This window comes from Vipera berus (genome assembly GCF_964194415.1).
Source record: "Vipera berus genome assembly, chromosome: 5".
NCBI lineage: Eukaryota > Metazoa > Chordata > Lepidosauria > Squamata > Viperidae > Vipera > Vipera berus.
In genome coordinates, this window is record NC_138207.1 from 30,722,133 (window position 1) to 30,739,345 (window position 17,213).

The 17,213-nt window shown below is 37.6% G+C and overlaps 1 protein-coding gene across 2 annotated transcripts in view; it reads left to right on the top strand.

Annotated features, from left to right (window-relative positions):
• GK5 (glycerol kinase 5) overlaps positions 1–15,913 on the top strand; it is a 39,110-nt gene extending 23,197 nt beyond the window's left edge. For both annotated transcript variants that reach the window (XM_081328276.1, XM_081328277.1), the window contains exons 9-16: positions 578–638; positions 2,295–2,421; positions 3,648–3,752; positions 5,057–5,151; positions 9,176–9,279; positions 11,941–12,000; positions 13,057–13,190; positions 14,119–15,913. In XM_081328276.1, coding sequence (XP_081184402.1) covers positions 578–638; positions 2,295–2,421; positions 3,648–3,752; positions 5,057–5,151; positions 9,176–9,279; positions 11,941–12,000; positions 13,057–13,190; positions 14,119–14,273 — 841 coding nt within the window. In that variant the 3' untranslated portion in view covers positions 14,274–15,913. The remainder of the gene's footprint in view (positions 1–577; positions 639–2,294; positions 2,422–3,647; positions 3,753–5,056; positions 5,152–9,175; positions 9,280–11,940; positions 12,001–13,056; positions 13,191–14,118) is intronic.
• Positions 15,914–17,213: the final 1,300 nt, after the last annotated feature.

The following is a 17,213-nucleotide window of genomic DNA, read 5'->3' on the forward strand; positions in this document are numbered from 1 at the left end:
TTTCTATACCGCCCTTCTCCCGAAGGACTCAGGGCGGTGTACAGGGCAAGAATAAAACACAAAGCTACAAAAATTAAAAAGTAATTAAATACATGCCCAACAATAAATACATTAATAAAACCCCAATAAAATGATAGTAAAAACCCCACCAATCCCCCCTCAGGCCAGGCCGGCTTGTTCGAACAGGTATGTTTTCAGATCGCGGCGAAAGGAGCGAAAATCGGGCGCCGTCCGGAGCTCAACCGGTAACTGGTTCCATAGCTCCGGGGCGCCCACAGAGAAAGACCTCCCCCTGGGGGCCACCAATCTACATTCTCTGACCGGTGGCACCCTGAGGAGGCCCTCTCTGTGGGAACGCACACTTTATCTTTAGATAAAGAAATATTTCTGAAATGATAACCCCAATGGATCTGGGTTGTCTAGTTGAAATATAAATATGAAATAGTTGAAATATAAATATGAAATGGTATCAAAGTTCCATTTAGAATAGAAATGACAATTTTTCTCTGGTTAGTTCATTTATTGAAAATTTATTGAATAAGTTGGAAGCACTAACTTTATTTATCTTTATTTTAAGTCACATTTTTGGATCCGTTGATCCTGAAATATTTGGAGTGCCTATTGCAATAGCAGCTGTGGTAAGTATAGAAACTTTTTTCTCTTTGACTTGGATATATTTAAATTTAGTAAAACATACTAATCCTTAAATTTCTAGAGCAGATGTCAAACACAAGGCCTGAGGGCCGGATCCAGCCCATGAAGTGATTTCATGTGGCCCGCGAAGCCATCCTGGAAGCAGGCCGGCTGGGAGCTAATGTACAATTTCGTGGTGGCCATCTACGCTGAAATGCATTCAGTCTTAGCTCCACAAGGCCGTCTGTAAACAGCGAGGAACCAGCCCCTGCCGCGTCAGCCCTGCCCCCTGGGTGCACATTGGGGAGGTATCACCCTTTGTGAGGAATAAAGAAATGTACCACCGCCTGGATGTGGCCAGCACATGGCCCTGCCTACTTTGGGCAGGCTAGGGGCTGGGCAGCTTTGCGCTTCTCTTCAGATTCACGCCACCCGACTTAGCTTCTTGGCACTGTGAGGAGAGCGCCCTGCTGCCTGCCAAAACCAGGCAGGCTGGGGGCTGGGCAGCATTGCACAGGTAACATCAACTCTCATGCTGCTCATGGCATCCCCTTCCCCAGAGCCCACCAAGCCGGATATGTGAAATAGGTGAGGGCCATGTGCTGGCCACTTCCAGGCGATGGTGCATTTTTTCATTCCTCACGAAGGATGACACTTCCCCAGCTGTGTTTCTTGCATGTTTTTCTCCCTCCCTCATCTCAAATATTTTTCCACCACTCGAAGGAAGGAAGGAAGGAAGGAAGGAAGGAAGGAAGGAAGGAAGGAAGGAAGGAAGGAAGGAGAGGGAGGGACGGTCTGATGGAAGTCCTGCCTTAGTCCTTCCCTGCTACCGTTTCACCATCCCCTTGCCCCATCCTCCCGGCTTATCCTGGGGGGGTCTCCCATCCTATTGCTAAGGAAGCTTTGGATACAAAGCCAGGTCTCCTCACATGGAGAGGGAGTGGGCCTCCCTCTTGACTTTGCCCTCGTACCCATCATGAGCAACCTGGCTAAGGAGAGCAAGCACAGCAGCAGCCGCCTTGAGGAGGAGGTAAGTACAGCTGGGCGCCCCCTTGGGGAAGTGGGGCTGGGCTTAGTGCTGTGGGTGTGGCTGGGCTGGGCATTTGACCTCCGTGCCACTGTCCAGCCCCCCCTCCCCTCATGGCCTGAGAGGAACAGTGAGGTTCCTCCAGTGGACCATGCCTTGGCACTTGTCCCGGTCCCATTTCCTTCTGCCAGAGACCCTCAGTTCTGTCCCACAACTGCCCATAGGCACCCTTGACGCGAACGATGTAGAGCTAACCATGCCCACCCAGTAGGCCACATGCACTCCAGTCACACCCACCCAGTAGGCCACACCCACCCTGGCCACAGCCATCCGGCCCCCTGAGGGTAACCACAATGCTGATACGGCCCTCGTTACCAAATTCTAATGCTACTTTAAATAAAACTTTTTAAAACAAACATATATAGGGAGAGAGAGAGATAGAACATCTATTAACATTATTTTATCTGACTAATAAAATGGAAAATTACATATCTTCTTTCCATTCTATTGCTTTTCATTTTTTTTAAACTTGGCACATTAGCTTTTCAACACAGTAAAGTTATGATGCACTTCTAAATGTTTACTAATTTCTAGAGTAGCTGTTGATACCTTGCTGTCTGATTTTTACTTGTAGGCAGCAGACCAGCAGGCAGCCATGTTTGGACAGGGCTGTTTTGATACAGGTGATATAAAAATCACCATGGGGACTGGTACTTTTTGGGATATTAATACTGGAAACAACATTCATGTATCTAAGAAAGGTAGGTTTATATGTTTCTGGTTGGCAGGAACAATTGTGGACACAGTTTTTACAATGAAATAAAAATAATTTTTGTATAAATACAATGTTTTATAAATTGAATCTTAATTTAAATTTAATTTTAAATGTATATAATTTTATAAAATTTTATTTTATTAGAATTAAAATGATTAATAAAATTAAGTATATTAATTATCAAGTAGTAATCAAGAAATCTGTTTTAGTCATAGCACATGGATAACTAAAGTTTTAGAACTGAAAAAAGCTCCATTCCCAACTATGTATTTTATCAGCTTTGTTCATTATTTATGCTAGTAAAAATAAATCTCAAAATATAATTCTAATAATTCCTAAAACTACTTTTTTGTTCCAACTGATATAGGTTAAGTGTACTTATAGGTTTCACTTGGTCATAAGAAAGAAAAAAGCAACACCATAGTAAGAAAGACTTCCTTATGGAAAAGACTGAATATAGAAGATTGAATTCAACTGAGAGTATAAAGACTATAAAAAATTTATAAAATATTATTTGAATAAGCTGCTTAAAATATTTCTTTGTTTAGGAGACCCCATGTAAATATGTCTCCACATTTATTCAAATAATGGAAGAATATATAAATATGAAAAGAATTTAGATTCTAATGCAGCTTATTGCTGTGCTGTATAATAAATCATGAATTATCTTATTAATATAAACTACAAATAATTCTTGATTTATGACCAGTTGATAGCATTTGATCAGTGCTATCAATTGGATTGTTGTTCCACTACACATTCAATTTGTTTTTCTTTAGGAATTAAGGAAGTCAGCCTTTCTCACAAATCTGCCTTAATGCATTAGCCATTGGTTGAAGTTACAACTTACCCAAAAATGGGACTTAGCATGTGGATTCGAAGTTCCAGCATTTGAGCCCCTCTGTAATTGTGTAACTCATAATAAACTCATTAGAGTATGAAATAAATCCACTGCTGCTTTTTTTTTTGCAAAGGACTGTCCCAAGTTTCCAGTAGTGTGGAAGAAGAGGAGGAGTCTGCCCTTCCTTATTCTTCCATCCTATAGAGAGTCTTAATTCTCTGGTTATATTTTCACAAGTTGTAGGGGAATTTGGTGAACATTATTAACATGTCTTCCATTGGTGAAGATCTGCATTTAATCAAAGGTTTTTCTGTGAATGTAATGGGCCTATTGTGGCATATCTTTGAAAAATTATGTTTTGTTATTTCAAGGCTTATATCCCCTGGTTGGTTGGAAAATTGGGAATGAGATAACCTACTTAGCTGAAGGCAATGCTTCTGATACTGGAAATGCTATCAAATGGATTCAGAGTTTAGGTGAGTGTAATTATTAAAGCTGAATTATTTAAGCCTATGAATGATAAAGTAAAAAGTAAAGTAAAAAAAATATCAGCATGTTACTGGTTCTTATGTGGATGGATTTTTTCCTTTCAATAATTCTGAAGATGTAAATTATAGCAGTTGTTTTTTACTTTATTTATGATCCAATGCCAAATGAAACACCAAATAAAGCAAATATGAATGCATTTAAAAGCTTGCATTTTATACTTTAAAACTGCATACTTTGAAAAGTAATGATATGCAATTAATAATATTGCCTGTACTCTGGCAGAAATATATTTTTAGATTTAGAAACCCTCTGACCCCAAAGATGTTTGTACTTTATCACCATGCAATGAAAGCTTTGCAAGATTTTACCACAGCATTTGCATCTGTATTGCATTTTAAGAGGCAGATTGCATGCGAAGGAATAATGTCTTCCACAGTATCAAATAATAACATTCTGCTAACATCGGATGTTTTTGCTTTGACATCTGTATTGTAATCTGCATTGAAAGAAATTCATATCTAGCTATATGCTATGTATATTTAAGTGCAATACTAACTTGTTAAACCAAACGCTAATTCTTCCATATGCAAACACTGCCAATAGTGAAAAGATGGAATAGCATTTAACATTTTCCTTTCTCAGGACAGTAAGGAAGTGCACATCAATGACTTTTTAGAGAAACTGAAAGGGCCATTTAGATCACTTTGGCATAAAGAGGTGCACAACACCTGAAATACTAGAATATTTTCCCATACAGGTAGCCTTAACTTACAATCACAAGGGAGCCCAAAATTTCCATCGCTAAGCAAGGCAGCTGTTAAATGAATTTTGCCCCATTTTTCAACCTTTTTTGCCACAGTTGTTAAGCAAATCACTACAACTGAAGTGAATCATGTGGTCATTAAGCAAATCTAGCTTTCCCCATTGACTTTGCTTGTTGGAAGCTGGCTGAGAAGGTTACAAATGGTGATCACATGACTCCAGGACAATGCAACTGTCATAGATACATGCCAGTTGCAAAGTGCCTGAAGTTTGATTTTGTGACCATGAGGATCCTGCAACGCTCATAAATGGCCATAAATCCCTTTTTTCAATGCCGTTGTAACTTTGAATGGTCACTAAATGAATGGTTGTAAGTTGAGGATTACCTGTACTGAAAAGATAACTGACGTAAATATCATAATTAAAGGAGCAGAAAGGACATATATTTTCTTGGAGTGCATTGATAATTATGTATAGAAGTTTCAGAGTTGTTGATACATATTAATTCACATCTTGTCTGCCTGTACAGAACTTTTTGACAATGTTGAAGAGACATCACAAATGGCACATAGCCTAATAAGTTCAGGAGGAGTTTGTTTTGTTCCATCTTTTAGTGGTTTGCAGGTAAAAATACTGCCTTTGATTTATTTACTTGAGTGACTGTTTTTCTTTTATGTGTGTGTGTGTACACACACACAAACACACACACACACACACATACATATATATATACACACACACACACACACACACACACAAACATACACACACACACACACACACTTAATAATTTTAAAAATACAAATCCCAGGCATGTTTACTTAAAGTATAAAATCTTCCGGGATGGATACAATTAAGGTAGTCAAACCAAAACATTCTAGTTGTTGCATGATCAGTATCTTCTTTTTTGAATGAGTCGTGTTATCCTCTGTTTGCTGTATTTCTTTTGATGGATGATCTGAAGACAACCCCAGTTGAACAGATATGGGCGAACCAAGGAAAGAGAGCACTGCAACACACATACACACCAACACACAAAGAAACACCAAAAACAGCAGGATCAACTAAATCAGCTAGTAGAAAGCAAGGGCGGCATATGAATAAACAAAAAACACTGGGGTGGCTAGTCCAGGGATCAGATAAAGATCAGTGGATAAGCACTGAAAGAAAGTCATACGTGCAAGTGAATCGGGGCGGGGAGCTGTTTGCAGAAATCATGGAAGGGAGTCGAGGGAAACCCAGGCATAGCACAGAATGGCCAATCACAAGCAAGGAGAGTAGAGAAGGAGGACACAGAGAACAAGGAAATACAAATACCAACAGCTATAACATTGGATGAGGAACAACAAAAGAAAACAAGATCAGTTAAGGTAGTCGAACCAAAACAGATAGGGAGGAGAAAAATTTAAAATAGGGACAGTAAGACCGGATTGCAAGGGAAGTGATGTGAGACAGAACAATCACGATTGGCTAGAGCAAGGTCCATCACGTGGCCAATGAGCAGAGCACAGAACCAAACAGACTTACCAGCGGTTTTTCAAACCTTCAATGCTTTCTCTGATGATGCTGGCAGAGGACCAGCGAAAGCTTAGATTAGGTAGATATGCTTTAAATGGTTACTTTTTATTGCTTATTATGATCTTTTAGCAATAAACGACTGTTTTTTTATCCATCCTGGTGTTCAAAGATTTTATACTTTAAGTAAATATGCCTGGGATTCGTATTTTTAAAATTATTAACAATATAATATACAGTCATGCTCGAAATTGTTGGCACCCCAGAAATTTTTCCAGAAAATCAAGTATTTCTCACAGAAAAGTATTGCAGGAACACATGTTTTGCTATACACAGGTTTATTCCCTTTGTGTGTATTGGAACACAACAAAAAAAGGGAGGAAAAAAAGCAAATTGGACATAATGTCAAACAAAACTCCAAAAATGGGCCGGACAAAATTATTGGCACCCTTAACTTAATATTTGGTTGCACACCCTTTGGAAAAAATAACTGAAATCAGTCGCTTCCTATAACCATCAATAAGCTTCTTACACCTCTCACCCGGAATTTTGGACCACTCTTCCTTTGCAAACTGCTCCAGGTCTCTCTTATTGGAAGGGCGCCTTTTCCCAACAGCAATTTTAAGATCTCTCCACAGGTGTTCAATGGGATTCAGATCTGGACTCATTGCTGGCCACTTCAGAACTCTCCAGCGCTTTCTTGCCATCCATTTCTGGGTGCTTTTTGACGTATGTTTGGGGTCATTGTCCTGCTGGAAGACCCAAGATCTCGGACGCAAACCCAGTTTTCTGACACTGAGCTCTACAGTGTGACCCAAAATCCTTTGGTAATCCTCAGATTTCATGATCCCTTGCACACATTCAAGGCACCCAGTGCCAGAGGCAGCAAAACAACCCCAAAACATCATTGAACCTCCACCACATTTCACTGTAGGTACTGTGTTCTTTTCTTTGTAGGCCTCATTTCATTTTCAGTAAACAGTAGAATGATGTGCTTTACCAAAAAGCTCTATCTTGGTCTCATCTGTCCACAAGACGTTTTCCCAGAAGGATTTTGGCTTACTCAAGTACATTTTAGCAAACTCTAATCTTGCTTTTTTATGTCTCTGTGTCAGCAGTGGGGTCCTCCTGGGTCTCCTGCCATAGCGTTTCATTTCATTTAAATGTCGACGGATAGTTCGCGCTGACACTGATGCTCCCTGAGCCTGCAGGACAGCTTGCATTCCTTTGGAACTTGTTTGGGGCTGCTTATCCACCATCCAGACTATCCTGCGTTGCAACCTTTCATCAATTTTTCTCTTCTGTCCACGACCAGGGAGATTCGCTACAGTGCCATGGGTTGCAAACTTCTTGATAATGTTGCGCACTGTGGACAAAGGCAAATCTAGATCTCTGGAGATGGACTTGTAACCTTGAGATTGTTGATATTTGTCCACAATTTTGGTTCTCAAGTCCTCAGACAGTTCTCTTCTCCTCTTTCTGTTGTCCATGCTTAGTGTGGCACACACAGACACACAATGCAAAGACTAAGTGAACTTCTCTCCTTTTTATCTGCTTTCAGGTGTGATTTTTATATTGCCCACACCTGTTACTTGCCCAAGGTGAGTTTAAAGGAGCATCACATGCTTGAAACAATTTTGTTTACCCATAATTTTGAAAGGGTGCCAATAATTTTGTCCGGCCCATTTTTGGAGTTTTGTTTGACATTATGTCCAATTTGCTTTTTTTCCCTCCCTTTTTTTGTTGTGTTCCAATACACACAAAGGGAATAAACCTGCGTATAGCAAAACATGTGTTCCTGCAATACTTTTCTGTGAGAAATACTTGATTTTCTGGAAAAATTTCTGGGGTGCCAACAATTTCAAGCATGACTGTATATACACATACACACACAAACATATATATAATACACACACACACATTTATATGTGTGTGTGTGTAATACACACACACACATACACACACACACACACACACACACACACATATATATATATATATATATATATATATATATATATATATATATATATATATATATATATATATGTTAAATGTTTGTTAAGCATTCAGAATACACTTGCTTAGTCCCAGACACGGGATAAATCTTACTTCCTGTTTCAGCCTAGCCCAAGGCCATCTTACAGGCAGTAGCCACAGCAGTGGCAGCTCATATTTGTGTAAACCTTTTGGCTTGCTAACAAACAATAAAGGGAGACTGATATGATCATTTCAAACTTATTTGTTCTCGTCAGTCAGCCATACCCTTCTGAGATTCGAACCTGGGCCGACTGCGTCTTAAGCAGTTGTTTTAACCCCTAGGCCACAGGCTCTCTCTCTCTTTGTTAGCTGAGAAGCAAGGGAGATATGTGTTAAATGTTTGTTAAGCATTCAGAATACACTTGCTTAGTACCAGACACGGGATAAATCTTATTTCCTGTTTCAGCCTAGCCCAAGGCCATCTACAGGCAGTAGCCACAGCAGTGGCAGCTCATATTTGTGTAAATTTTTTGGCTTGCTAACAAAGAATAAAGGGAGACCGATAAGATCATTTCAAACTTATTTGTTCTCATCAGTCAGCCATACCCTTCTGAGATTCGAACCTGGGCCGACTGCATCTGAATGCGGTGGCTCAGTGGGTTAGGATGCTGAGCTTGTCGATCGGAAGGTCGGCAGTTTGGCGGGTCGAATCCTGAGTGCTGCGTAACGGAGTCAGCGCCTGTTACTCGTCCCAGCTTCTGCCAACCTAGCAGTTCGAAAGCACGTAAAAATGCAAGTAGAAAAATAGGGACCACTACGGTGGGAAGGTAACAGCGTTCCGTGCGCCTTTGGCGTCTAGTCATGCCGGCCACATGACCACGGAGACGTCCTCGGACAAGCGCTGGCTCTTCAGCTTTGAAACAGAGATGAGCACCGGCCCCTAGAGTTGGAAACGACTAGCACGCATGTGCGGGGGAACCTTTACCTATATATAATAGACTGCTTACTGCTGTTTCAATTTTCTTCCTCTTACTATGCTGCCTCTTATTGTCACATGTAACCTTTTCTTTCCGTAATGTTTCAGTCCTTTCTTGAACTATTGTATATAGAACATATTCCTACATATTTTATTTTAATATCTATTTTATTTCAGATACCTGTGAATGATCCTTATGCATGTACTTCTTTTATGGGTATCACACCTTCTACTACTAAAAAACATCTTGTTCGAGCTGTGTTGGAATCCATAGCTTTCAGGTACTTGGATATACCCTGTCAACATGGTTGGGCCTGTTCTCAGTATGCCCTTGTACTAGTTGTGTACATATGGGCATCCACACTAACTACATTCCAGCAGTCAATACAAACAATCTCATTTAGTTTCTATTTGTTCAGAATTCATCGTTTTTCCAAAAATTACAAAGATAAATGTACAATGTATCAATTTCCATTGCTGTAGCTCTGTACTTTTGGATTTCTTCTTGGAATAAACTTGTTCACAGCCAAGGGAAGGCAACCAACTCCCTTAAAATACAAGCATGTCCATATAAGAATATGAATCACTATCATTATATTCCAGGACACACAAACTATATAAGCTCAAACCCTTGTTCATTCTAATGACTTTTTAACATTTGCTTTGTTTGCACATTTCTTTCCTGTACCTTGTATTTTTTCCCCCATGTTCAAATCCACTTCTCCATTTGTATTTTGTTTTTGGCTCTCTACAACAGGGCTTTTGAACCGGTGGTACGTGTACCACTTGTGGTACTTTGCCACATGGCAGGTGGTACGTGATTGCTAGCCAAGTGTAGCAGGGGAGGGGAATGAGCCTAAGCGAGCCAAGCCTCTGGGAGAGGCAGCTGCATCTGCAGGCCTGTCTGGTCTCAGCAGAAGTCCCAGGAGCCAGGAGGGCTCCAGCTGATGGGCTCCAGCTGATTGGCACTTCCAGAAGCAGCTCGGAGCTGGAAGTGAACTGAAGAAAAAAAAGGGGGGAGAGAGGAGAGGCTATAAAAGAACGTGGTTTGGGTGGTGGAAGGGGAAAAAAGACAACAGGAAAGGTTTAATCCCTTTAAACCAGGAATGTCAAACTGACGGCCCACGGGCCGGATGCATCATGACAAAACCGCACCCTCCCCATTGCCGGCAATGGGGAAAAAGTTGCAATATGTTGCACGCCATTACGTGACATTGCAAGTTTGACATGCCTGCTTTAAACAAATGTAATTAGTTTTACCCCTCTAACTGAGTTTTGTCTGAGGCTTTTAGAAAGTTTTCTTTGAAGGTAAACTGGCTTAATTTAAAGCTAAAGCTTTTCACAATTGCTGGAGCATTTCTATCTTGGATTGCAACATTGTGACATGTGACACACCTGAGGCAGCTTAAAGAGAAAAAAAATGGAGTTTGTGTTTCTTTATTTTCTTGCTTTGCGCTTGATTACTGTGTCTTTAAGGGTACAGGGAAGGGATTGGGAGGGTGCATTTTTACTACACTGTGGAAGAGCTCAGAAGGGCCAACCAGCTAGCTCAGGAGTCTACAAACTAAGACTTGTCGATTTCAACTCCCAGAATTCTTCAACCAGCTATGAGGGCTGAAAAATTCCGGGAGTTGAAGTCCACAAGTCTTAAAAGTGCCAAGTTTGAAGACCCCTGAACTAGCTGGTAGTGGTGCATATTAATAAACATGGATAAATTCATCATACATTTGTCAGTGCAAAGGGAAAGTGATTTAGCAAAGGAACAACCACCAAAGAAATTAAAACTGGTACTTTTTTTCTTTTTTTCTACAGTTTGTAATAGCTTATTAGATTATAGAATAAAATACAAAAATACGAAAGCAAATGGTAGGACACAGTGGGGAGGAAAAGGGGGGAAATTGAGGGGGAGAAGGGAAAAAGAACAGAATTTCTCTGTTGCAGCAGAAGGAGGCATTAACATCAAACCTCAACTTTTTACTTTTCCATAATATTATAAACTAGCCATTTCTATAACAACAAATGAATCTAATCAGTAAAATCCAAAATCCCCCCCCCCATTTTTTTTTAGTCATCAAGTTTTTGACACCTTGCTAAACACTGGTGGTACTCAAATATTGTCATGTCCTAAAAGTGGTACAATCTCTGAAAAGGTTGAAAAGAGATTAAGACAATAGATTAGATAAATGGAATTTGTTTTGCTTTGTTCCTTGCTGATTAAATTCAATTTGAGCAACTAAAATTTAAATTATAAGTTGGGTTTACATTATTTACATTACTTTTTGTTGGCAAATAACAAAATATATGATCACTGCTATCAGTTAGGAGATGCAAAAATGCTTCAATAATTTGATTACTGAGAAAGCTACATTATATTAAATATATTGATCTTAATTATCACCTCTGCCTTTGTCATATAAAGCATAAGATGAAAAACAGAATTCATATATTCTAATTTGGGAACAGGTTATCTGATATAATGACTATGGATAGACTAAGAATATATTGGTATTAGGTTTAGACTTTTGTACTAATAACACTTTCAATAATAGGATCATTGGAATTCTCATTAATTTTTCTGTCTTTAAAATAATACAAAACTACTTAGTTTATTAACTTGTTGACCTTTAATACTTTTCCTGCTGGAATTTTATTTTCTGGGATTTTATTGAATATCTGATGTATACTGCTTTAATCTTACAAAAAATGTAACCTAAAATGTTTTCAAAGAAAAAAAAACTAGCTCAAAAATCTAGAGCTCTTGGTTTATTAAGCAGTCTTAATTTATTTTACTATAGCTAATTTTAACTCCCTTTTAAAGATGTGTTTAAATATCTAGTTAATTTTGATTGTTGTTCCTTATGACATCTTATGCTTATAATATAATTGTTACTTACTATATTGCACTTTATTGAATTTCTCCCTCCCCATCTATTTTTTTCAAGAAACAAACAGCTGTACGATATCATTACAACAGAGTTGGGCATTCCATCTATGTCCATTCGGTATGTTTATATTGTATCCAAAATATTCAGTGTGAATATGAATAAATATGAATGTATATATTAAATAAGTTTCGTTCGTGAACTTTAGGGCCCAATGGTTAAGTCAGAGCCAGTATAATTCTGTTGTAGAGCCATCTCTTGCTGTAAGCTCCTGATCAATAGATTTGTAACAGCCGGTAGAATTGTTAACGAAACTGTTGTTAGTCTCTTAGTGGTATTTGTGTACAGTAATATTTGTCAAATTGCTATTTTCCAATTTATTCTTTGGAAATCTAGGATATTTAGTTTAGTAATCTTCTTGTAGCTACAAAGTATGAAATGGAAAGTAGTTAATGTTACCTTTAAGAATGATACATTTTATCAGAACAAAGTACATACTGGAATATTACATTCATGACTTGAGGGAATCATTTCTACATATTACATCATACATCACATTTACTTCCATTTCCCTTAGCTGTTCTTTTTCAACTAGATTGAGCTAGACATTCTTCAAAGCATTGCCATGTCGCCACGTTACATATTGCAGCATTGTATGGTTGCAGTATTCTAAGATTGTGGGTACAAGAATGCTGTACCTGTTGACAGAGAGATGCCTTTTGATATGCTGACGAATCCAACCAATAGCAATGCTGACTTTATTATCACTGTCAAGCTGGAAATAGGATCCTTCAGAAAGAATATTATCCTGACAAAACCACATTGAATATTTCTACAGTGGTCAGTTGAACTACCTACTGTTCAACAAACTTGTGAATTTTATCGTAACTGGATCTTATCCAGTTATTAAAGATTCCAAATTAGATTCTCGTCAGGTACATCTGATGAAAATAAAATATAAAACTAAACATTTTCCAAGCATGGAAAATCTCTTGATAATTACACTCAGTTTTATTTAGAATTTAGAAAACCTAAGAAGCAATTCTACTAGCTACATAGTAGAATACCCATTTTGCATACCATTCTGATATTGCAGATGACAACACTGCAGTGTTTAAATCATATATGTTTTATAGAATTTGAATTTTATTTTATTTTTTTCTCCCACCTCAATAGAGCTGATGGAGGCGTCAGTAAAAATAGTTTTGTGATGCAGATGACTTCTGATTTAATCAATAAATCAATAAACAAGCCTGACAGTACAGACATGTCTTGTCTTGGAGCAGCTTTTCTAGCAGGCCTCGCTATTGGTACGCTTTACTATCTGGGGGAATCTGTTTCAAGAGAAATGGTCATTTATTTTACGTTGTACAAAACTGGCAAATAATAATGATACTTTTCAAGAGTATGCCATATAGTTTTTGTTATGGTCCATCAAGTCAACCCTTGGAGGTGGGGCATGGGTGGTGGTGGTGGTGGTGCAGCCTCCCTGCAGGCCACGGGAGACCGCTGGAGTAGCTGTAATTTCAGAACTGGGTCATAAGCAAAAACTTTGAACAGTTGCTAAGTGGTTGTAAGTCGAGGACTACCTCTATAAATTCACAAATAGTTTTAGTTACACAGTCAGATATCTCTGAAGCAGCCAAGGAAACCTTTGTTTTTCAAAAATTATTTTGCAATTATTTGAACAATGTTGACTATATTATCCATTTGTTGGTTTGTTTGTTTAAAAATACTTACATAGCTGCCTGTATTGTAGCAGCAATACTGGGGAATGCACAAAACATTAAATCAACAGAAACTTCCAAACTGTAAAATAAAAATCAATTACAATTCTATTAAAAAATATGGCACTTTATGGCAACACTTTCCTATACATCCCCGCACCATCTTCTGCTCCAACCTCATCCTGCCTCAACACTTGTGGGAAGAGTTAGCTCTCCAAACTTATGGAAAATGAGAGCTGGGGGCCTAGTGAGTTCCTGGGAGAAGGGTGATCCACAGGGCAGGGGCTCCTACCCACAGAATAGATAATTCTGCAGAAAAACCTATAGATTATTATTTAATAGATTTATTCTGCAAGTTAGTTCTGTAATATGAAAAATATTCCAAATATTTAAACATTCTGTTGTTTATATTCTTCAAACCAGATTTATATATACTTCTAAACATGTTTTAATACAGAAATTATGGTCAACGTAAGAATGACTATTTTATGTCTTTTTGTTTGTTTTTTAGGATTTTGGACTGACAAAAAACATCTGAAGAAGTTGAGGCAAACTGACATGGTTTTTAAGCCACAAAGGGAGCCAGAGGAGTATGAACCTGCTATGAGTAATTGGATAAAAGCTGTCTGCCGTTCTCTCTCTTGGTATAGCCAGGCATCTCAATAATTAATATTATTTATATGTTGGACAATATAACTAGCAACTTTGTTTCTGCTTTAGACTTAATTGTACTAAGAAGTTACTGTACTTGGACAATATTCAAGCAATACAAAAAGTCTCCTGGAATAGTATTGAGCCCCAGGTAGTAGTCAAGAGACTCAATGTCAGAGTGTATTGTTCTAAGCAATGATTATTTATAATGGACAAACTTGATTTTATACATGAGATCAGTTTGCAGGAATGTTCAGATACCACCCTAGGAGATTTCATATGGAAAATCTAAATCAAAATTGTATCACAAAAGTTATTTCCGCCTAGATAGGAGCATACCACATACCTCTGTTTTCTAATGTAAACCATCTCTTTTTGGTAGAAATAAATTTTTTGGCATTATCTCTTCCCACTCCATGCCCAAATGAAAGAGATACAGATGCATCCAAATAGGTAAATTGGTTCTAAGATTGGAGACTGACTGTCTAGAGTGAAAAGTAGTAAAAGCTTTTTGTTAAAAGATTTCTTTGTGGTAAAAACCAGTAAGTTAAAAGTAAAACATGATCTAGAACAGACAAGTCAAACTTGTGACGTCGTGCAACAGATCGAGACAGTTTTGCCATTGCCAGCAATGGGGTGGACGCGGCTTCTGCATGACGTATCCAGCCCGTGGGCCGGTAGTTTGACACCCCTGATTTAGATAGCAACTATTTACCAAATGTGGTTTCGAACAGTAGAATACAGAGACCAGTAAATTAGCATGTGACTTCACTCACCTTTGCAATGATGGCCTCATTTGTTACAGTTTTAAAAATGCATTTTGGTGAAATCTGAAGTTTCCAAATTGCTTAATTGGAAATTGGTCAGCTGTTTTCTATCTATATGAAAAAATTCTGACTTTCAGATTTGGACAGCATGGTCAGTATTGTCCAGAAACCTATGGAAGTCCTCATATTCTGACCTAAGGAAAATTAGGTATAACTACCTTGTTATTTAAGAAATAAGCAAGAGTTTTTAGAATCTTAACTTTAAATTTAAACAGAAATGAAAGAAGCATCTCTCTTTCATGTGTTTATTCAAGTACTACATGTTTGAACTTTGAGACCAAAAATATATGTTTTTTTTACTCATCAGGTAAGCCCAAAGTGGATCTCATTGTTACTTTTCCTTCCCTTTGCACTTCACTACCTGATACCTCAGAACTTGAAAACTTTATAGTAGTCACCATCTCTATGCAGTATGTAAAATATTGAAAGTAGAATATTTGGGAAATAGTGCATACCAGCTTAATGTTTTCTGTGGTAATTTCCAGATTACTGTAGTTAGGGCCATACATTGTTATGAGCCAAAATAATACATATTTGGTCTTAATTTTGCATTAGTGCATTGGCATACATGTGAAAAAGACCACTATTACTTCTTCAGATAATCTAGATTTAGAAAGTCCTAGCTGAGAACAATGTTGTATACCCAGTGGTGGGATTCAGCCGGTTCGCACCACTTTGGCACAACAGGTAGCTAATTTTTTTGTTGCCCATTCCCAGAATGGACTTCCGGAAGTGGCATCCATACAGAGAACCGGTTGCTCACATATTTGAATCCCACCACTGTGTATACCTACCTTAATTTTTTATCAGATTTTAAGAAAAGTGCATTAATTTAGATGCATTAGCATCTAAATTTTGTCACTATAAATTCAATTTTCATTGGAATTAGAATATTATTTGATACCTAAATAGTATATGAAGTAATTTTCAGTGCATCATAAAAATCTGTTGGCTGAGATTAAGCCTAGTGCTATGTTGTATATGTACCTAAGAAGCCATCTTACACTAATCTATAATCAATTCAGCTCAATACTCATTTATAGAAATTCAGGAGATTCCTAGTTTTAGGAAAAACTAGAAAATATCAAAAGTCTTCGACTTACAAAAATAATTGGGACCAGAATTTCAGTTGCAAAGTGATATGATCATTTAGTGAGTCTTCACATTACTGGACCCAATTTTATTATTATTTTTACTGTGGTTGTTAAGCTAGTCATGTCATTAAGCAAATCATGTAGTCATTAAGTGAATCCAGCTTTCCAGTTCACTTTGTTGTCAGAAGTTGGCCAGGAAGGTCATAAATCGCAGTTGTGTGACCACAAAATGCCACAACCATCATAAATGAGAGCCAATTGCCAAGTGCCTGTATTGCAGTCATGTGACCACAAGGTGGCACAAGCAGTTTAACTTCAAGGATGGGTTTTAAATCACTTTTCTCCCAAGATGGTCACAACATCAAACCATCATTAAACAAAAGGTTGTAAAACAAGGATTACCTGTAAATTTGTAAACTTTATCTTGGCATAATTTTGTAGTGAAATGAAATTAATTTTATCTCTCAGATATTTCTGAGCCATATACTGGCTATGCAGTGACATATCTTTGGTCTGAGATATATATATAAAACCTTTGCAGTAAGGCAGTCCTTTTTTTTAAAAAAACAACTTTTTATTAATTTTCCAATATTACAATAATATCTTTGGAAACCAATGTGGTGTCTGAGTTACAATAATTCCATTACATACAAATATTATTAATACAAATCTCCAACTATTACAGCCAATATTTCCTCTCTTTTTTCGCATAATACATACTGTCTCTTGTTGAAATTAATATACTTCTTATTCTATCTATCAGCTACTTAATAATTTTATATGTCTTATTTATTTTGACATTCCATCTTTTGGACCATCAGTAACCTTATAAATTTTCCCAGCTTTAATTTTGCATTGATATTTAAATTAAATTTTTAACATTTTTCATTTCCAAATTTTTAAATGAACCCAATTCCCTTTGTCACAACTCCCCCATCTAGTATTCCAGATACATATCATATCTATCTCACTTCTATATCAACAGATTAGTAATACAATATGATATTCTTGTTTTCATTATAATTTCCAAATAT